Below are 21,755 nucleotides of genomic sequence, written 5' to 3' on the forward strand. Positions count from 1 at the left end.
GTCTCTCTCTCCCCCTCCCTCCCCGTCTCTCTCTCCCCCCTCCCTCCCCGTCTCTCTCTCTCCCCCCTCCCTCCCAGTCTCTCTCTCCCCGTCTCTCTCTCCCCCTCCCTCCCCGTCTCTCTCTCCCCCCTCCCTCGCCGTCTCTCTCTCCCCCCTCCCGCCCCGTCTCTCTCTCCCCCCTCCCTCCCCGTCTCTCTCTCCCCCCTCCCTCCCCGTCTCTCTCTCCCCCCTCCCTCCCCGTCTCTCTCTCCCCCTCCCTCCCGTCTCTCTCTCCCCCCTCCCTCCCCGTCTCTCTCTCCCCCCTCCCTCCCCGTCTCTCTCTCCCCCCTCCCTCCCCGTCTCTCTCTCCCCCTCCCTCCCCGTCTCTCTCTCCCCCTCCCTCCCCGTCTCTCTCTCCCCCCTCCCTCCCCGTCTCTCTCCCCCCTCCCTCCCCGTCTCTCTCTCCCCCCTCCCTCCCCGTCTCTCTCTCCCCCCTCCCTCCCCGTCTCTCTCTCCCCGCTCCCTCCCCGTCTCTCTCTCCCCCTCCCTCCCCGTCTCTCTCTCCCCCCTCCCTCCCCGTCTCTCTCTCCCCCCTCCCTCCCCGTCTCTCTCTCCCCCCTCCCTCCCCGTCTCTCTCCCCCCTCCCTCCCCGTCTCTCTCTCCCCCCTCCCTCCCCGTCTCTCTCTCCCCCTCCCTCCCCGTCTCTCTCTCCCCCTCCCTCCCCGTCTCTCTCTCCCCCCCGTCTCTCTCTCGCCCTCCCTCCCCGTCTCTCTCTCGCCCCTCCCTCCCGTCTCTCTCTCCCCCCTCCCTCCCCGTCTCTCTCTCCCCCCTCCCTCCCCGTCTCTCTCTCCCCCTCCCTCCCCGTCTCTCTCCCCCTCCCTCCCGTCTCTCTCTCCCCCCTCCCTCCCCGTCTCTCTCTCCCCCCTCCCTCCCCGTCTCTCTCTCCCCCCTCCCTCCCTGTCTCTCTCTCCCCCCTCCCTCCGTCTCTCTCTCCCCCCTCCCTCCCTGTCTCTCTCTCCCCCCTCCCTCCGTCTCTCTCTCCCCCTCCCTCCCTGTCTCTCTCTCCCCCCTCCCTCCGTCTCTCTCTCCCGCCTCCCTCCCTCTCACCCCTCCCTCCCTCTCGCCCCTCCCTCCCTCACCCCTCCCTCTCTCTCACCCCTCCCTCTCTCACCCCTCCCTCTCTCTCACCCCTCCCTCCCTGTTCCTCTCTCCCTCTCTCTCCCCTCTCCCTCCCTCTCTCCCCCCCTCCCTGTTCCTCTCCCCCTCTCTCTCCCCCCCTCTCTCTCTCCCCCCCCCTCCCTGTTCCTCTCTCTCTCCCCCTCCCTCCCTGTTCCTCTCTCTCCCCCTCCCTCCCTGTTCCTCCCTCTCCCCGTTCCTCTCTCCCCCTCCCTCCCTGTTCCTCTCTCCCCCAACCCTCCCTGTACCTCTCTCTCCCCCTCCCTCCCTGTACCTCTCTCTCCCCCTCCCTCCCTGTACCTCTCTGTTCCCCTCCCTCCCTGTACCTCTCTGTCCCCCACCCTCCCTGTACCTCTCTCTCCTCCCCTCCCTCCCTGTTCCTCTCTCTCCTCCCCTCCCTCCCTGTTCCTCTCTCTCTCCCCCTCCCTCCCTGTTCCTCTCTCTCCCCCCTCCCTCCCTGTTCCTCTCTCTCCCCCCTCCCTCCCTGTTCCTCTCTCTCCCCCCTCCATCTCTCAGTCTCTTGCCCTCCCTCCACTCTTTCTCTCCCTCCATCTCTCTCCCTCCCCGTCCCAGACTCTCTCCCTCCCCGTCTCTCTCCCTCCCCGTCTCTCTCCCCTCCCTGCCTCTCTCTCTCTCCCCTCCCCCTCCCTTCCCCCCTCCCTCTCCCTCTCTCTCCCCCTCCCTCTCCCTCTCTCTCCCTCCCCTCCTCTCTCCCTCCCCTCCCCCTCCCCCTCCTCCCTCTCACCCTCCACCTCTCCCTCCCCTCCCCCTCCTCCCTCTCCCCTCCCTCACCCTCTCTCCCTCCCCTCCCTCACCCACCCCTCTCTCTCCCTCCCCTCCCCCCTCTCCCTCCCCTCCCCCCTCTCTCTCCCTCCCCCTCTCTCTCCCTCCCCTCCTCCCTCTCTCTCCCTCCCCTCCCCTCCCCCCCTCTCTCTCCCTCCCCTCCCCCCTCTCTCCCTCCCCTCCCCTCTCCCTCCCTCTCTCCCCTCCCCCCCTCTATCCCTCTCCTCCCCCCTCCCTCCCTCTCTCCCTCCCCCGCTCTCTCCCTCCCTCTCCTCCACCTCTCTCTCTCCCTCCCCTCACCCCCTCTCTCCCTCCCCTCCCCCCCTCTCTCTCCCTCCCTCTCCTCCCCCTCTCTCTCTCCTCCCCTCACCCCCTCTCTCCCTCCCCTCCCCCCCTCTCCCTCCCCTCCCCTCCCCCCCTCTCTCTCCCTCCCCTCCACCTCCCCTCCCTCTCCCTCCCCCCACCCCCTCTCTACCTCCCCTCCACCCCCCTCCCCCTCTCCACCCCCCTCCCCCCTCTCTCCCTCCCCTCCACCCCCCTCCCCCCTCTCCCCTCCACCCCCCCTCCCCCTCTCCACCCCCCTCCCCCCCCTCTCTCCCTCCTCTCCACCCCCTCCCCCCTCTCTCCCTCCCTCCCTCTCCCTCACCCCCCTCTCTCCCTCCCCCCTCTCTCTCTCCCCTCCTCCACTCCCCCCTCCCCCTCTCTCTCCCTCCACTCACCACCTCCCCCTCTCTCTCCCTCCCCTCCCCCTCTCTCTCTCTCCCCCTCCCCTCCCCCTCCCCTTCCCCTCTCTCTCTCTCTCTCCCTCCCCCCTCTCTCTCTCCCTCCCTCCCCTCTCTCTCTCTCCCTCCCCTCCCCCCTCTCTCTCCCCCTCCCCTCCCCCTCCCCTTCCCCTCTCTCTCTCTCCCTCCCCCCTCTCTCTCTCCCTCCCTCCCCTCCCCCCTCTCTCTCTCCCTCCCCTCCCCCCTCTCTCTCTCCCTCCCCTCCCCCTCTCTCTCTCCCTCCCCTCGCCCCTCTCTCTCTCCCTCCCCTCCCCCCTCTCTCTCCCTCCCCCCTCTCTCCCTCCCTCCCCCCTCTCTCTCCCTCCCCCCTCTCTCCCTCCCTCCCCCTCTCTCCGTCCCTCCCCCCTCTCTCCCTCCCTCCCCCCTCTCTCCGTCCCCTCTCTCCCTCTCCCCTCTCCCTCCCCCCTCTCTCTCTCCCTCCCCTCCCCCCTCTCTCTCTCCCTCCCCTCCCCCCTCTCTCTCTCCCTCCCCTCCCCCCTCTCTCTCTCCCTCCCCCCTCTCTCCCTCCCTCCCCCCCTCTCTCCCTCCCTCCCCCCCCTCTCTCCCTCCCCCCTCTCTCTCTCCCCCCTCTCTCTCTCTCTCCACTCACCACCTCCCCCTCTCTCTCCCTCCCCCCTCTCCCTCCCCCTCTCTCTCCCTCCCCTCCCCCCCCTCTCTCCCTCCCCTCCCCCCTCTCTCTCCCTCCCCTGCCCCCTCTCTCTCCCTCCCTCCCCTCCCCTCCTCTCTCCCTCCCCTCCCCCCCTCTCTCCCTCCCCCCTCCCTCCCTCTCTCCCCCCTCCCTCTCTCCCTCCCTCCCCTCCCCCCTCTCTCTCTCCCTCCCCTCCCCCTCTCTCTCTCCCTCCCCCCTCTCTCTCTCTCTCCACTCACCACCTCCCCCTCTCTCTCCCTCCCCCCTCTCCCTCCCCCTCTCTCTCCCTCCCCTCCCCCCCCTCTCTCCCTCCCCTCCCCCCTCTCTCTCCCTCCCCTGCCCCCTCTCTCTCCCTCCCTCCCCTCCCCTCCTCTCTCCCTCCCCTCCCCCCCTCTCTCCCTCCCCCCTCCCTCCCTCTCTCCCCCCTCCCTCTCTCCCCCCTCCCTCTCTCCCTCCCTCCCCTCCCCCCTCTCTCTCTCCCTCCCCTCCCCCTCTCTCTCTCCCTCCCCCCTCTCTCCCTCCCTCCCCCCTCTCTCCGTCCCCTCTCTCCCTCTCCCTCCCCCCTCTCCCCTCTCCCCTCTCCCTCCCCCCTCTCTCTCTCTCTCCACTCACCACCTCCCCCTCTCTCTCCCTCCCCCCCTCCCTCCCCCTCTCTCTCCCTCCCCTCCCCCCCCTCTCTCCCTCCCCTCCCCCCTCTCTCTCTCCCTCCCCTCCCCCCTCTCTCTCTCCCTCCCCTCCCCCCTCTCTCTCCCTCCCCTGCCCCCTCTCTCTCCCTCCCTCCCCTCCCCTCCTCTCTCCCTCCCCTCCCCCCGTCTCTCTCCCCCCCCCGTCTCTCTCCCCCCCCGTCTCTCCCGCCCCTTCTCTCTCTCCCCGTCTCTCCCGGCTTCTCTCTCTCTCTCCATCTCTCCCGCCATCTCTGTCTCCGTCTCTCCCGCTCCCTCTCTCCCCCTCCCTCTCTCTCTCCCCCCTCTCTCCCCCCGTCTCTCCCGCCCCCTCTCTCTCTCCCGCCCCCCTGCGCCCCCTCTCTCTCCCGCCCCCGTCTCCCTCCCCCCTCTCTCCCGCCCCCTCTCTCTCTCCCGCCCCCCCGCCCCTCTCTCTCCCGCCCCCCCGCCCCTCTCTCTCCCGCCCCCTCTCTCTCTCCCGCCCCCCCGCCCCTCTCTCCCGCCCCCCCCTCTCTCCCCCCCCCTCCCTCCCGCCCCCTCTCTCTCGCCCACCCCCTCTCGCCCGCCCTCTCTCGCCCCCCCGCCCCCTCTCTCGCCCCCCCGCCCCCTCTCTCGCCCCCCCTCTCGCTCGCCCGCCCCCTCTCTCTTTGTCCGTCCGTCCCTCCCTCCCTGTCCGTTCCTTCCTCCCTCCCTCCACCTCGCTGATGCTCTTTCTCAAGTGAAAAAAAGCAACATTTGTTAATAGTTCAAATGTGAATTTAATGTTAAGATGAGAATTAGGAGCAGGAGCAGGCCATATGGCCCCTTGAGCCTACTCCGCCTTCAGTATCATGGCTGATCTTCGACCTTAACGCCACTTCCCCACCCAATCTCCCTTGATTCTCCTAGAGTCCAAAAATCTATCCATCTCACCCTTGAATATACTCAACGACTGCGGCTCTACAGCCTTCTGGGGTAGAGAATTCCAAAGATTCACAACCCTTTCAGTGAAGAAATTTCTCCTCATCTCAGTCCCAAGTGGCCGACCCCTTATCCGGAGATTGTTACCCCTAGTTCTAGACTCTCCAGCCAGGGGGAACAACCTCTCAGCATCTACCCTATCAAGCCCTCTAAGAATTGTGTATGTTTTAATGAGATTACCTCTCATTCTTCGAAACTCCAGAGTGTATAGGCCCAATCTACTCAATCTCTCCTCATAGGATATCCCTCTCATCCCAGGAATCAATCTTGTGAACCTTCGTTGCACTCCCTCTAAGGCAAGTATATCTTTCCTTAGTTAAGGAGGCCAAAACTATGCACAGTATTCCAAGTGTGGTCTCACCAAAGCCCTGTACAATTGCAGCAAGACTTCCTTATTCTTGTACTGCAACCCCCTTGTATTAAAGGCCAACATACCATTTGCCTTCCTAATTGCTTGCTATACCTGCATGTTAACTTTCCGTCATTCGTGTACAAGGACACCCAGGTCCCTCTGAATACCAGCATTTCCCAATCTCTCACCTTTTAAAAAATATTCTGCTTTTTCATTCTTCCTACCGAAGTGGATAATTTCACACTTCCCCACATTATAGTCCATCTGCCACCTTATTATCCAACTACTTATCCCATTGCAGCCTTTTTACGTCGTCCTCACGGCTTACTTTCCCACCTAGCTTCATATCATCAGCAAACTTGGATATATTATACTCGGTTCCCTCATCTAAGTCATTGATATATATTGTGAATAGCTGAGGCCCAAGCACTGATTCTTGTGGTACCTCACCAGTTACAGCCTACCAACTTGAAAATGACCTGTTTATTCCTACTGTTCTCTGTCCATTAACCAATCCTTAATCCATGCTAATATATTACCCCCAATCCCATGCCTTAATTTTGTATAATAACCTCTTGTGTGGCACCTTATCGAGTACTTTTTGAAAATCCAAATGCAACATATCCACTGGTTCCCCCTCATCTACCCTGCTAATTACTTACAATCTCAAAAAACTAACAGATTTGTCAAACACAATTTCCCTTTCATAAATCCATGTTGACTCTGCCTAACAATTATGCAGATAGATTTCAAGTCACTTTCAAAAACAGAGAAACATAACATTCCTGTCACTGGGTGAGGAGATAAAACTTGTTCTTGGAAAATCCTGAGAGAACCTACTGTTCACATCAGGAATTTAGCAAACTGTGCACTCTGTTGTTGAACAGGTGGTTGGTAAACTCCCCGTAACTGTTCATATAACCAAAGCCCAGGTGTTCAGATAGCTCCACGCCCAAAGTATAAACCCCTCCTTAACCTGCCACACACATTATTTTCAGATGGCAGCTTAGAATTTGTCCCGACACTGAGAAGGTGAAAGTAAAAACACAAAGCGGGAGGAAGGGAAATATTTGAAAAAGGAACAAAAGCAGAGAGGAATACGACCCTGAGACGGGCGGGTCAAATAAAGATACCTTCACGTTCTCGTAGTAACTGCCACTCGACAACTTGTTGATTGCTGCAAAACAACCTCCAGAATCCTTCTTGATATAACGCAACAAATGGTCAACCACCTCATTGACCCTTTTGGCTGCTCGGGATTTCTGATCCGACCGAATCCGCAGATTTTCAACCACATTCTTCAACACTTTGTTCAAATTCCGATCTCTCTCGTTGCTGGTGTCACCCGCAGCCCTGCTGGTACCAGTCCCATTCCTGCTGGTGTCACCCGCAGTCTTCCTGGTACTGGTCCCCTTGTCACTCGCAGCCCTACTGGTACTGGTCCCCTTGTCACCCGCAGCCCTGCTGGTACGGCTCCCCTTGTCACCCGCAGCCCTACTGGTACTGGTCCCCTTGTCACCCGCAGCCCTGCTGGTACGGCTCCCCTTGTCACCCGCAGCCCTGCTGGTACTGCTCCCCTTGTCACCCGCAGTCCTGCTGGTACTGCTCCCCTTGTCACCCGCAGCCCTGCTGGTACGGCTCCCCTTGTCACCCGCAGCCCTGCTGGTACTGCTCCCCTTGTCACCCGCAGCCCTGCTGGTACTGCTCCCCTTGTCACCCGCAGTCCTGCTGGTACTGCTCCCCTTGTCACCCGCAGCTCTGCTGGTACTGCTCCCCTTGTCACCCGCAGCCCTGCTGGTACTGCTCCCCTTGTCACCCGCAGCCCTGCTGGTGCCGATCTTACTTTCACTCCCATTGTTGTGATTGGCGCTGCTGGCGGAGTTGCCTTCAACATGGGGACAGTACCTCTCCCCAGGCCGCTCTTTGGACGCTTTCCCCGGGTTGCCGACGTGAGCTTTGCCGGAGCGCTTGGCAGACGGGATGTGTGCTGGGTCTGCTGGTGGAGCTGCGCTGTTGGGGTTTGCTGGCGATTTCCCGGCCCCAGCTCGGGTGGGGGTTATCCTCTGGCTCATCACTCGCTCCGAAGCTGAAATCCAAATTATCCCGCGAACCTCAGCTGGCATCCGGCACAAGCGAAACTAAAATCCCGCCCCCGCCCGAAACGCGCTTAAATCCCGCCCCCGGCTAACTCACGGCTCACTCCTGGACCACCGCCTGCTCAATGCTGGACCATTCCCTGCTCATTCCCAGACTGTCCCCGGCTCATTCCCGGACTGCGCCCGGCGCACTCCCGGGTCCCGCCCCGGCTCATTCCCGGACACCCCACCCCACCCCTTCACATTCCCGTGCACACCCGCCCCCCCCCCCGGATTATTCCGGACACCTCCCCACCCCCCGCTCATTCCCGGACACCTTCCCCCCGCAACCCACCTCCGCTCATTCCCGGACACCTTCCCCCCCCCACCCCACTCCGCTCATTCCCGGACACCTCCCCCCGCAACCCACCTCCGCTCATTCCCGGACACCTTCCCGCCCACTGCACCCCCCTCATTCCCAGACACCTCCTCCCTCCCCCCGCTCATTGCCGGACACCCCCTCCCCCCCACTCCCCACGCTCATTCCCGGACACCTCCCCCCCCCCCACCCTCATTCCCGGACACCTCCACCCTCATTCCCGGACACCTCCCCCCCCCCCCTCATTCCCGGACACCTCCCCCCACCCCCTCATTCCCGGACACCTCCCCTCCCCCCCCCCCCTCATTCCCGGACACCCCCCCCTCCCCCCTCATTCCCGGACACCCCCTCCCCTCCCCCCTCATTCCCGGACACCCCCTCCCCTCCCCCCTCATTCCCGGACACCCCCTCCCCTCCCCTCCCCGCTCATTCCCGGACACCGCCACCGGCACACTCCCGGACACCGCTCCTGGCTCACTCCCGGACACCGCCCCCGGCTCACTCCCGGACACCATCCCAGGTCACAACCGGACATTGCCCCTAGCTCAGTCCCGGACAGCTCCCCCGGCTCAATCACAGTTCACTCCCAGACACCGCCCCCGGCTCACTCCCGGACACCGCCCCCGGCTCAATCCCGGACACCACTGCCGGCTCACTCCATGAACGACCCGGCTCACTCCATGACCGACCCGGCTCACTCCCGGACACCGCCCCCGGCTCACTCCCGGACACCGCCCCCGGCTCACTCCCGGACACCGCCCCTGGCTCACTCCCAGACACTGCCCCCGGCTCACTCCCGGACACCGCCCCCGGCTCACTCCCGGAAGCCGCCCCCGGCTCACTCCCGGACACCGCCCCCGGCTCACTCCCGGACACCGTCCCGGGTCAGAACCGGACATTGCCGCTAGCTCAGTCCCGGACACCTCCCCAGGCTCAATCACAGTTCACTCCCGGACACCGTCACCGGCTCACTCCCGGAGACCGCCCCCGGCTCACTCCCGGACACCGCCCCCGGCTCACTCCCGGACACCGCCCCCGGCTCACTCCCGGACACCGCCCCCGGCTCACTCCCGGACACCGCCCCCGGCTCACTCCCGGACACCGCCCCCGGCTTACAACCATACCGCCACCGGCTCACTTCTGGTCACCATCATTGGCTCACTGCCAGACCGCTGCCGGATCACTCCCGGACACCGCCTCCGGCTCACTCCTGGACACCGCCCCCTGCTCAATCCCGGACACCGCCCCGGCTCACTCCCGGACACCGCCCCCGGCTCACTCCCGGACACCGCCCCCAGCTCACTCCCGGACACCGCCCTCGGCTCACTCCCGGACACCGCCCTCGGCTCACTCCCGGACACCGCCCTCAGCTCACTCCCAGACAGCACCCGGCTCACTTCCGGTCACCGTCACTGGCGCACTGCCAGACCGCTCCCGGATCACTCCCGGACATCACCCCCGGCTCACTCCCGGACACCGCCCCCGGCTCACTCTCAGACACCACCCCCGGCTTACAACCATACCGCCACCGGCTCACTTCCGGTCACCATCACTGGCTCACTGCCAGACCGCTGCCGGATCACTCCCGGACACCGCCTCCGGCTCACTCCCGGACACCGCCCCCTGCTCAATCCCGAACACTGCCCCCGGTACACTCCCGGACACGGCCCCTGGCTCACTCCCGGACACCGCCCCGGCTCACTCCCGGACACCGCCCCCGGCTCACTCCCGGACACCGCCCCCGGCTCACTCCCGGACACCGCCCTCGGCTCACTCCCAGACACCGCCCTCAGCTCACTCCCAGACAGCACCCGGCTCACTTCCGGTCACCGTCACTGGCGCACTGCCAGACCGCTCCCGGATCACACCCGGACATCACCCCCGGTTCACTCCCGGACACCGCCCCTGGCTCACTCCCGGACACCGCCCCTGGCTCACTCCCGGACACCACCCCCAGCTCACTCCCAGACAGCCCCCGGCTCACTTCCGGTCACCGTCACTGGCTCACTGCCAGACCGCTGCCGGATCACTCCCGGACACCGCCTCTGGCTCACTCCCGGACACGGCCCCCGGCTCACTCCCGGACACCGACCCCGGCTCACTCCCGGACACGGCCCCCGGCTCACTCCCGGACATCGCCCCCGGATCACTCCCGGACACCGACCCCGGCTCACTGCCGGACACTGCCCCCGGCTCACACCCGGACACCGCCCCCGGCTCACTCCCTGACACCGTCCCGGGTCACAACCGCACATTGCCCCAAGCTCAGTCCCGGACACCTCCCCCGGCTCAATCACAGTTTACTCCCAGACACCGCCCCTGGCACACTACCGGATACTGTCGCGGCTCACTCCTGGACACCGCCCCCGGCTCACTCCCGGACACCGACCCGGCTCACTCCTGGATACCGCCCCCGGCTCACTCCCGGACACCGCCAATGGCACGCTCCCGGACACCGCCCCCGGCTCACTCCCGGACACCATCCCAGATCACAACCGTACATTGCCCCTAGCTCAGTCCCGGACAGCTCCCCCGGCTCAATCACAGTTCACTCCCAGACACCGCCCCCGGCTCACTCCCGGACACCGCCCCCGGCTCAATCTCGGACACCACTGCCGGCTCACTCCATGAACGACCCGGCTCACTCCATGACCGACCCGGCTCACTCCCGGACACCGCCCCCGGCTCACTCCCGGACACCGCCCCTGGCTCACTCCCAGACACTGCCCCCGGCTCACTCCCAGACACCGCCCCCGGCTCACTCCCGGAAACCGCCCCCGGGTCCTCCCGGACACCGCCCCCGGGTCACTCCCGGACACCGCCCCCGGCTCACTCCCGGACACCGTCCCCGGCTCACTCCCGGACACCGCCCCCGGCTCACTCCCGGACACCGCCCCCGGCTCACTCCCGGACACCGCCCCCGGCTCACTCCCGGACACCGTCCCGGGTCAGAACCGGACATTGCCGCTAGCTCAGTCCCGGACACCTCCCCAGGCTCAATCACAGTTCACTCCCGGACACCGTCACCGGCTCACTCCCGGAGACCGCCCCCGGCTCACTCCCGGAGACCGCGCCCGGCTCACTCCCGGACACCGCCCCCGGCTCACTCCCGGACACCGCCCCCGGCTCACTCCCGGACACCGCCCCCGGCTCACTCCCGGACACCGCCCCCGGCTCACTCCCGGACACCGCCCCCGGCTCACTCCCGGACACCGCCCCCGGCTTACAACCAGACCGCCACCGGCTCACTTCCGGTCACCATCACTGGCTCACTGCCAGACCGCTGCCGGATCACTCCCGGACACCGCCTCCGGCTCACTCCTGGACACCGCCCCCTGCTCAATCCCGAACACTGCCCCCGGTGCACTCCCGGACACGGCCCCTGGCTCACTCCCGGACACCGCCCCGGCTCACTCCCGGACACCGCCCCCGGCTCACTCCCGGACACCGCCCTCGGCTCACTCCCGGACACCGCCCTCAGCTCACTCCCAGACAGCACCCGGCTCACTTCCGGTCACCGTCACTGGCGCACTGCCAGACCGCTCCCGGATCACTCCCGGACATCACCCCCGGCTCACTCCCGGACACCGTCCTGGCTCACTCTCACACACCGACCCCGGCTCACTCTCGGACACCGTCCCGGGTCACAACCTGACATTGCCCCTAGCTCAGTCCTGGACACTTCCCCCGTCTCAATCACAGTTCACTCCCAGACAGCCCCCCGGCTCACTTCCGGTCACCGTCACTGGCTCACTGCCAGACCGCTCCAGGATCACTCCTGGACACCACCCCCGGCTCACTCCTGGACACGGCCCCCTGCTCACTCCCGGACTCCGCCCCCGGCTCACTCCAGTCATAACCCGTGGTTCACTCCCAGACACCACCCCTGGCTCGCATCCGCACACCGACCCCGGCTCATTTCCGGACACCGGTCCCGGCTCCCTCCCGGACACCGCCCCCGGCTCACTCCCAGACACGGCCCCCGGCTCACTCCCGGACATCGCCCCCGGCTCACTCCCGGACACCGACCCCGGCTCACTGCCGGACACTGCCCCCGGCTCACACCCGGACACCGCCCCCGGCTCACACCCGGAGACCGCCCCCGGCTCACTCCATGACTGACCCGGCTCACTCCCTGACACCGCCCCCGGCTCACTCCCGGACACCGACCCCGGCTCACTCCCGGACACCGCCCCCGGCTCACTCCCGGACACCGCCCCCGGCTCACTCCCGGACACCGCCCCCGGCTCACTCCCGGACACCGCCCCCGGCTCACTCCCGGACACCGCCCCCGGCTTACAACCATACCGCCACCGGCTCACTTCTGGTCACCATCATTGGCTCACTGCCAGACCGCTGCCGGATCACTCCCGGACACCGCCTCCGGCTCACTCCTGGACACCGCCCCCTGCTCACATGATCCTATTGAATGGCGGAGCAGGCCCGAGGGGCCGTATGGCCTACTCCTGCTCCTACTTCTTATGTTCTTATGTGGAGGCTGGTGGGGTGAAAGGTGAGGACGGGGATCTCTATTGTGGTTCTGGGAGGGAGGGGAAGTGGTGAGAGCAAAGGTGCAGGCAATTGAATGGACACGGTCAAGGGCCGTGTCAACCATGGTAGAGGGGAATCCTCGGTTGAGGAAAAAGGAAGACATATTGGAAGTACTAGCATGGAAGGTGGCATCATCAGAGCAGATGCGGTGGAGACGGAGAAACTGGGAGAATGGAATAGAGTCCTTGCAGGAAGCGGGGTGGGAGGAAGTGTAGTCCCGGTAGCTGTGGGAGTCAGTGGGCTTGTGGATGTTTGTCGATAGCCTATCCCCAGAAATGGAGACAGAGAAGTCGAGGAAGGGAAGGGAAGAGTTGGAGTTGGACCATGTGAAGGTGAGGGAAGGGTGGAAATTGGAGGCAAAGTGAATGAAATTTTCTAGTTCAGGACGAGAGTAGGAAACGGCACCAATACAGTCATCAATGTACCGGAAACCCGAGTAGGACTGGAACAAAGAATGTTCCACATATCTCACGAAAAGGCAGGCATAGCTAGGACCCATGCGGGTTCCCATAACAACACCTTTAATTTGGAGGAAGTGAGTGGAGTCAGAGAAGTTGTTCAATGTGAGAACAAGTTCAGCCAGATGGAGGAGGGTGGTGGTAGATGGGGACTGGTTGGGCCTTTGTTCAAGGAAGAAGCAGAGTGCCCTCAGGCCATCCTGGTGGGGGATGGAGGTATAGAGGGATTAGACGTCCATAGTGAAAAGGAGACGGTTGGGGCCAGGAAACTGGAAAAGTGGCGGAGGGCGTCAGAAGAGTCGCGGATGTAGGTGGGAAGAGACTGGACAAGGGGAGAAAAAGTCGAGATAGGAAGAGATAAGTTCCGTGGGGCAAGAACAGGCTGAAACGATGGGTCTACTAGGGCAGTCCTGTTGTGGATCTTGGGAAGGAGGTAGAAACGAGCTGTGCGGGGTTGAGGAACTAGGAGGTTGGCGGTCGTGGAGGGAAGATCTCCAGAGAGGAGAAGGTCGGTGACAGTCTTGGAAACGATGGCTTGATGTTCGGTAGTGGGGTCATGGTCCAGGGGGAGGTAAGAAGGTGTCAGAGATTTGGCATTCAGCCTCCGCTAGGTAGAGGTCGGTTCATCAAACAACAACAGCACCACCCTTGTCAGCAGGTTTAATGACAATGTTGGGGTTGGATCTGAGAGACTGGAGTGCTGCAAGTTCAGAGGGAGGTAGGTTGGAGTGAGTGGGGGAGCAGTGAAATTGAGATGACTGATGTCATGCCGGCAGTTTGCAATGAAAAGATCTAGAGAGGTTAAGAGGCCAGAGGGCGGGGTCCAGGTAGAACGAGAATTCTGAAAACGGGAGAAAGGGTCAGCTGTGCGGGGGATGACTCCTGGACAAAGAAGTATGCACAGAGACGAAGGCGACGGAAAAAGAGCTCAGCGTCTTGCCAAGCTCAAAATTTACTGAGGTGGGGGCTTAAGGGGATGAAGCTCAGGCCTTTACTGAGGACTGATCGTTCGGGGTCAGACAGGGTAAGGTCAGAGGGGATAGTGAAAACACGGCAGGGGGTGAGATTGGAAGAAGGGATGGGGTAGAGGAAAGTGAAGGGAAAGAATGATCCGGAGGGGCGTTGGTATCCAAGAGTTGTTGAAGCTTGCAATCCTCGACACTGGAAAGGAAGAAAAAAAGTTTTTGTTAAAGCGCTGGATGAGGCGAAGGATGAAATGGAACTGCAGACCAGGACAGCTTTGAGATAGAGTGAGTCGGTGCTGCTGAAGAGAGAGGTCGAGAGTGTGCATGTGGCGACGCATGGCATTGAGCGTGGATCTCAGGATGCAGCAAGAGCAGTGGTTCGAGGAACGCTGAATATCTCGGAGATATCTGTAATCCTGGGTGGATCCAAAACATGAAGGGTGGAATTTCAGTTGGATACCATGTGGAATAAGTTGGAGTCGGAGACAGTTGCTGAGGAAAGAGATGTAGCTGTGAAAGCGAGTTTTGGTAGATACCTGATCAAACAAATACTGTGGCTACAAGAGCAGGTCAGAGGCTGGGTATTCTGCAGCGAGTGTCTCACATCCCAACTCCCCAAAGGCTTTCCACCATCTACAAAGCACAAGTCAGGAATGTGATGGAATACTCTCCACTTGCCTGGATGAGTGCAACTCCAACAACACTCAAGAAGCTCAACATCATCCGGGACAAAGCAGCCCACTTGATTGGCACCCTATCCATCACCTTAAACATTCAGTCCCTCCACCACCAGTGCACTGTGTCTGCGGTGTGTATCATCTACAAGATGCACAGCAGCAACTCGCCAAGGTTTCTTTGACAGCACCCCCAAACCCACAACCTCTACCACCTAAAAAGATAAGGGCAGCAGCAGCACCACCACCTCCAAGTTCCCCTCCAAGTCACACACCATCCTGAATTGGAAATATATCGCCAGTCTTTCATTGTCACTGGGTCAAAATCCTGGAACTCACCCTTCGCCACCCCCCCCAACAGCACTGTGGGAGTACCTTCACCACGGACTGCAGTGGTTCAAGGTGGCGGCTCATCGCCACCTTCTCAAGGGCAACTAGGGATGGGCAATAAATGCTGGCCTTGCCAGCAACGCCTACTACTTGTAAATGAGTAAAACAAAGCCTCATGGTTAGACAGGGTACAGGTAAGGTTTACAGAACATCACAAAAGAAGCCTTTAATTTTCCTTATCTGTGGGAATACATTAGTATTGCATTTATTTAACTTTTGTGCCAGCATCCGATCTCATGGGCCTGGCAAGGTAGGAGGGCAAGCTGTGATGGCACGGTGTGACGCACAAGGTGTAAAGGCACTGTGTGACTGTCATGGTGTAATGGCACTGTGTGATGGCACAAGGCATGATGGGACAAGGTGTGACAGGCATGGCATGACCCGCATGGTTGTTCATTTTCGCTCTCGAGGTGGAATGGTTTGTTATTGCAATATTGCACCAGTAACTGATACAAAGTCAAAGTAAATAAGTTTTCATTTTTTCATCACCAGTAATTTACATATACACTTTAAGGTTCCCCTTTAATAAATTTTATTTAAACAATTGAGAAAGTTAAAATCACAAGTTTATGTAAAGTAAACAATATTTCTCCTTAGAACTATAACAAAGTGCTAAGAGTTGTCACAGAGTGATGCATCGAATCGTTCTTTGTTTTTATATTATAAACTACAGAACCAAAGGAATGACATAAAAAGCATAATTTCGTGAATCCACTCATAATAAAATTAATCTATCTTTCCTCTTCCAGATACCAATTGGAGCACTGTACTTTTCCTGGTTTTATTTTACTTGAGACTGTAAAACTAACACTCAGTCCAATAAACAGACAGGAGGAGATCCTTTTATACAGTACATGGAGGGGGGTTGGGAAAGAGAGTTCAGAAACTTGCTTCTCAGCCACCTTGCGGCAGAGCCTGTAACTACATCATGACAGTGACAAAATAAATCGGAAATGTTGATAGGAAAGCATGATGAAAACCGGACAACCAGAAGCAAGGTTTGTGGGCAGGAAGTGTGTTCTCTACACGATTTTTAACAGCATATTAGTCAAATGTCCCATGACATTACACAGAGGAAGTCCAGACCAAGTGTGGTCTTCAGGTGGAATGTGGCTCAGGGGCAGGTGATAATTATGTCAGTGCTTGTACAATGTAATCCAGTACCCATTCTGTCCTTACTTTTATATATTTCCTTTATAATATCCTATGTCCACATTTATGATGGAAACTGCCTACGTAAACTAGTGTCACTGTAATGACACCCTCCCACCAGTGGTGGCACTGCAGCAAATGTGGGCATAATGGGAAACGCTAACAAAGTGTGAGCGGGCCTAAGGTTTAATAGAATTACATAGAAATTACAGCACAAACAAAATATTAAATACAGATAGATTTAACCAAGTTCCTGCTCTTCTAATAATCTCCCTGAGGTTCCTACTGCACAATTGTGCTTGAATGCATTTATCTTTGTATGACGTTCAATAGTTTGAACACGGTTTGACCCCAATAAATCACGCAGTGTTTGCTCCCAAGAGCAGGATTTTAGTGTTTGATCCAGATCAGTTCAAAATATATTGCATAAACCTATCAGGTTCTCATTTGATAGAACCATAGAATCTTACAGCACAGAAGGAGGCCATTCGGCCCATCGTGTCTGTGCCGGTTCTTTCCTCAGTCCTGTAAATTTCTCCTTTTCAAGTATTTATTCAATTCTCTTTTGAATGTTACTATTGAATCTGCTTCCACCACCTTTTCAGGAAGTGCATTCCAGATCATAACTCGCTGAGTAAAAAACATTCTCCCCCGTCTCCCCCCTGGTTCTTTTGCCAATTATCTTAAATCTTTGTCCTCTGGTTACTGATCCTCCTGCCAGTGGAAACAGCTTCTCCCTATCTACGTTATTAAAACCCCTCATATTTTTGAAAACCTCTATTAAATCTCCCCATAATCTTCTCTGCTCTAAATAGAACAATCCCAGTTTCTCCAGTCTCTCCACATAACTGAAGTCCCTCATCCCTGGTACCATTCTAGTAAATCTTCTCTGCAGCCTCTCCAAGGTATTGACATCCTTCCTGAAATTCTCCAGCTGAGGCCTAACCAGTGTTTTATAAAGGTTTAGCATAACTTTCTTGCTTTTGTACTCTATTTATAAAGCCTAGGATCCTGGATGTTTTTTTAAAAAAAAGCCTTCTCAACTTCTCCTGCCACCTATATTTATCTCAAGCTGAATCGCATGTGACTGTTGTGCCGTTAGATGGACCTATGAAGATTGGAAAGCCTTTGTTTCTTTCACTTTCAATCAGGCGCAGCAGCTCATCTCTGCTTTTTAAATCAAATAAACGTGAGTTGAAGAGATTGTAGGAGGGGACAAAGAAATGAGGAAGGTTCAATCTCTGAAGGTGATCAATGAAGTTGTCCAAGAGCTGGAGAAAGCAGATACCAAGGTTTTCAAAGGACCACATTTCATCTTTGGGTCTTTTGACACATGCGTGGAGCAGAGTTGTTTTTGCGTGGTACGAGCAGACACTTGATAGTTTGCGAGGATTCTTCTCCTTCAGTTTTTGAATGAGGTTTTTCAAAAGCTTCAGACAGGATTTCCTATAAAAATTAGAGCAGTTTTCAGTCTACATTTTTTTTTGTGCTAACTTTCTGCCATCTTCCCTGACTCACAGGGGCAATGGTTCCACAAGTGCCAACCGCCCTCTCGCACCTCACCCAACCTGCCATTCTTCATGGATCAGCCTAGACAGTTAGTACCAGCAGGTCACCCAACCATGTGGCAGGACAAAGCCGAGTCCCACCATGCCCACGTCTGCACTCACTGCAGCAGGAGTATTGGATAGTAACCTGAGATGGCAATCCTGGCTGTTTTACTCCTCGCCAGCCCAGAGCCCAATTATAGCATCCCATTGTTGCTCTAACACACATCAACTAATTCAGGGAAATCAAATGTGGAACCTATTGGTCCGTGTGGCTCAGTACTTTAGATGGCATGGTAGGTGAATGCAGAGTTTGGCCTTGAGTCTTATGGACCACTCTGTACCAAGTTAGCTGATGTCAGCAGGCGCAGTAACCTAGAGAGAGCAAAATCACCCTGAAATCCCGCTTCTCATCACTACCAATGACCTATGTACGTATGTGTTCAAGTTGAAGAAGTAGAGGATCAGGCTTGGCTATTGTATTCCCACGGTGAAGAGCCTGCCGGCACTCATCATCAAAATGCGTGTGGGCATGGTAGGTCTGAAACTGTACCACTGTCGAGTCAGTGCCGCTACAACAACAACTTGCATTTATATAGCGCCTTTAGCGTAGTAAAACTTCCCAAGGTGCTTCACAGGAGCGTTATCAAACAAAATTTGACACCAAGCCATACAAGAAGGTATTAGGACAGGTGACCAAAAGAGGTAGGTTTTAAGGAGCGTCTTAAAAGGAGGAAAGAGAGGTAGAGAGGCGGAGAGTTTTAGGGAGGGAATTCCAGAGTTTAGGGCCTAGGCAGCTGAAGGCACGGCCGCCAATGGTGGAGCGATTAAAATCGGGGATGCGCAAAGGGCCAGAATTGGAGCTCTACAAAGAACATTACAGCTTGGAGCCAATGCTACAAATGCATGCTCCCAGTGTGGAGCCTCACCCAAGACACTCACTCCCCACTCTTCCCTGATCTGCCCTCCTGGTTGTGCATTAGGAGCATGAATTCGGAAAACTTGCCCTCGAGTGTTTGCGAGTATAACTGTCTCCACCCCGTGAAAGCCCTGCAGACAAACCTCAAATGTGTTTAATGAGGTCTCTGTTAACAGCAGACAGAGGAATTCATGCGGATTTGCAAAGCACCTTAGCTACTAGCATCACCAGCCTCGTATCACTTGGTACAGAGAGAGAAAATAAGTAGATGGGAGCAGACAGAAGTTTACACAGTACAGCAATAGGCAAGGAATCTAACCTGCAGCATTTAGGTGATCCACTCTCACAGCAGGTCTTTAAGCTGCCATGGTTCAGGAGCATCTTCTTCTCAATGTGTGAGAATGAAATCCGCCACATTTCTGTAATGATTAAAACATAGTTAAAAGTTCAGGTTCAGATCAGAGTTATTAGCTGTGCTGCTCGCACTCTCCCTGTCCCACCATTCATTTCCCTGTAGTCTGCTGTTGTAGGCTCCAGTATAAGGATTTGTGTAGCCGGATACTGCTTGGATAGAGCTCTAGGCCTTGGCAACTCCTGCTGTGCTTATGGAATGAGGTGTAATAACTTCCTCCTAGAATATTCTTGCAAAAGACATCTCCAGATCCACAACTCCTATGTAACTCCTATGTTTTGACTGGTCTTGCTGAGAACACTTGTGGTGTGACCTTCCATGGGACTTCCCCCACTAACTTTGGCAGAAGTTCAGTGGAAACCCCGTTTACGTACCTAACTGAGTTTCTGGTCAAGTTATGGGAGAAGATCTGAGGAAAATCACCCCTTAAACTCTTAACCATCTGGCACTTTTTGTAGATATAAATACAGAAAATGGCCTGTTGTGTATATGGAGGGTTTGTCCTGTTGTGTATATGGAGGGTTTGTCCTGTTGTGTATATGGAGGGTTTGTCCTGTTGTGTATATGGAGGGTTTGTCCTATTGTGTATATGGAAGGTTTTTCTGTATCTCCTGTTACCGTTTAGTTTAAAATGAGACAGGTGTAACAGGTAAATACCTTTGTGTGATTGAGTTCGGGTTCCTTGTGTCGCATCAAGTGGCTGCTTTGGCACGAGGTAAAAAGGTTCATTTCTGAACTCCCTCCTGACCTTCTTTCCCAACCAGTCTTCAATCTTCAGACCATCGTTGGTGCTACTTGGCCAGCTCTGTGAGTGAACCTCCAGAGCTAAAACCATGTCCAGCGAGATCAGCAGATGGTCCTCCTCCTCGATCTGAAGGGTCACAGCGGGACATCCTGGCTTTTTCCTTTCCACTTTTATATGGTATCCTGTCAAAAATGCGTTTCAAAGCAGTACATTTTCTAACTATGGGGTGCTGTAAATAATGATAACTGTCCTGGATCACATAATCTCAGAGTGAAGGAGCCAGGCCATTAACATGAAACACATTTACTGGCATTCAAAGTTTCTCTTCCACAATGAATTGCTAGTGGTCATCGAGTGGAACCCAAACCAGAGGTGGTGACTGTCAGTGGCTGTGGTCAGCTCCCTGTCCCATTAGGAAGACTTAGAGGAGCATAGGAACAGGAAGAGGCCATTCAGTCCCTTGAGCCTGTTCCGCCATCCAATTAGCTCATGGCTGATCTGCACCTCAACTTCATTTACCTGCCTCCGATGCATATCCCTCGATACCCTTACCCAACAAAAATCTATCAAACTCAGTCTTGAAAATTTCAATTGATCCCAAGCAGCTACAGCCTTTTTTGGGAGAGAGTTCCAGATTTCCACTACCCCTTGTGTGAGTCCAGTGTGTGTGACACAGAAGTGGTTAAAATTAAAACCAGTAGACCAGGCCTGGTGCAGTACTAAGCCATACAGGAAGAAGGTCCCAGGCACAGGCCTGTGCCGAGTTAGCAGATCCCAGCCAGGGTGGTAGAGCAGGCACTACAATGTGTTCCCGAGCCTGGGAAGAGAAAAGTCAGCAAGGTCTCCCACTTGCGACTGGTATCCAGTGATTGCCACCGCCCCCGCTCCCACCCTCCTCCCGCCAACAGCACATGTCAGGTAAGTACAGGATTAGTCTCTGCTCTGATGCTGCCCAATAATGAATCGCCTGCCAACAGCCATCATTTAAGCTCTTGGATGAAGTGCCAAGGAGGACTCTCATCACGAGCCTTCAGAAGGGAATAGGAAGTGGCCAAATTTAGTGCAGAAACGCATTGATCCAATTAATGTGCAGAAGTTGCACTGCACTGGAGCAAGGTATAAATGATACGAACATAACTCCATACCAACCTGACAGTGATTTTGCTGCTTGCTTTATGAGTTTCCTGAGGTGACAAAGCATTTGTTCAGCTGACAGCATTCCATCGCAAACAAATTGATCCAAAGGGTTGGCACCTGGATTTCGCTTAAATGCCACTTGGTAGAAAGCACCTTCAGAATCCACCTCCATAAACTCGATCCTTTTAACAGGGACGGTGATCATGATATCAAATTCATTTGGTTCCGAAATCTGCAGAGACCAGAATAAAATGCTGAAGTGAAGCTGATCGCATCACAAGTTGATTGTCTCCCTGAATAGTCACCTTTCACTCCACTGGCCTCCGCATTTAACAGATCATCTTCTGCCATTTCTACCGCCTCCAACATGATCCCATCAACAAACACATCTTCCCGTCCCCTCTTCACTTTTGGAAGGGGTCGGCTATTTAGGGCTGAGATGAGGAGAAATTTCTTTACTCAGAGGCTTGTGAATCTTTGGATTTGTCAACCCCAGAGAGCTGTGGTTGCGCAGTCGTTGAGTATATTCAAGACTGAGATCGATAGATTTTTGGAACCTTGGGATATGGGGATAGTGCAGGAAAGTGGAGTTGAGGTAGAAGTTCAGCCATGATCTTATTGAATGGCGGCGCAGGATGAGACAGGGAGGGAGGGGAGGGACAGACAGGGGGACACCAATCGTTGCCACAGCGCCTTTTTGTCATTCCCTCTGAACAGCCCTCTCCACCACTCTGTTTTTGTCTCCCCTCTGTTTATCTCTGTCCCTGTCTCTCCCTCTCCATCCCGGTCACACTCTCTCTCCCTCCCTGTCTCCCCCTCCCTCCCTGTCTCTCTCCCCCTCCCTCCCTGTCTCTCTCTCTCCCCCTCCCTCCCTCTCTCCCCCTCCCTCCCTCCCTCTCTCTCCCTCTCTCTCCCTCCCTCCCTCTCTCTCTCTCCCTCCCTGTCTCTCTCTCTCTCCCCCTTCCCTCCCTGTCTCTCTCTCTCCCCCTTCCTCCCTGTCTCTCTCTCTCCCCCTCCCTCCGTCTCTCT

General features: G+C 57.6%; 1 protein-coding gene across 1 annotated transcript; it reads right to left on the reverse strand.

The window, feature by feature from the left end:
- Positions 1 to 15,329: 15,329 nt before the first annotated feature.
- LOC147112405 (cyclic GMP-AMP synthase-like) lies at positions 15,330 to 21,484 on the reverse strand. The gene is made up of 4 exons (XM_085996637.1): positions 20,739 to 21,484; positions 19,502 to 19,771; positions 18,752 to 18,851; positions 15,330 to 17,412 (listed from the first exon to the last, which is right to left on the reverse strand). Exons 1-4 carry the CDS (start codon positions 20,929 to 20,931, stop codon positions 17,034 to 17,036), a joined length of 942 nt encoding a protein of 313 aa, XP_085852763.1. The 5' UTR covers positions 20,932 to 21,484; the 3' UTR covers positions 15,330 to 17,033.
- Between the last annotated feature and the right edge of the window lie 271 nt (positions 21,485 to 21,755).

The sequence above is a fragment of the Somniosus microcephalus genome, chromosome 9 (genome assembly GCF_052327205.1).
Source record: "Somniosus microcephalus isolate GS21.2 chromosome 9, FLI_Smic_1.0, whole genome shotgun sequence".
Taxonomy (NCBI): domain Eukaryota; kingdom Metazoa; phylum Chordata; class Chondrichthyes; order Squaliformes; family Somniosidae; genus Somniosus; species Somniosus microcephalus.

What these genes read in the sequence shown, in the direction of transcription:
- LOC147112405 (XM_085996637.1), bottom strand. Translation starts at nt 20,931, where the DNA reads ATGATCACCGTCCCTGTTAAAAGGATCGAGTTTATGGAGGTGGATTCT. An exon ending in CCGAACTCAATCACACAAAG is followed by an intron (nt 18,852 to 19,501) that starts GTATTTACCTGT and finishes TAATCATTACAG; the next exon opens with AAATGTGGCGGATTTCATTC. An exon ending in GGATCACCTAAATGCTGCAG is followed by an intron (nt 17,413 to 18,751) that starts GTTAGATTCCTT and finishes TAATTTTTATAG; the next exon opens with GAAATCCTGTCTGAAGCTTT.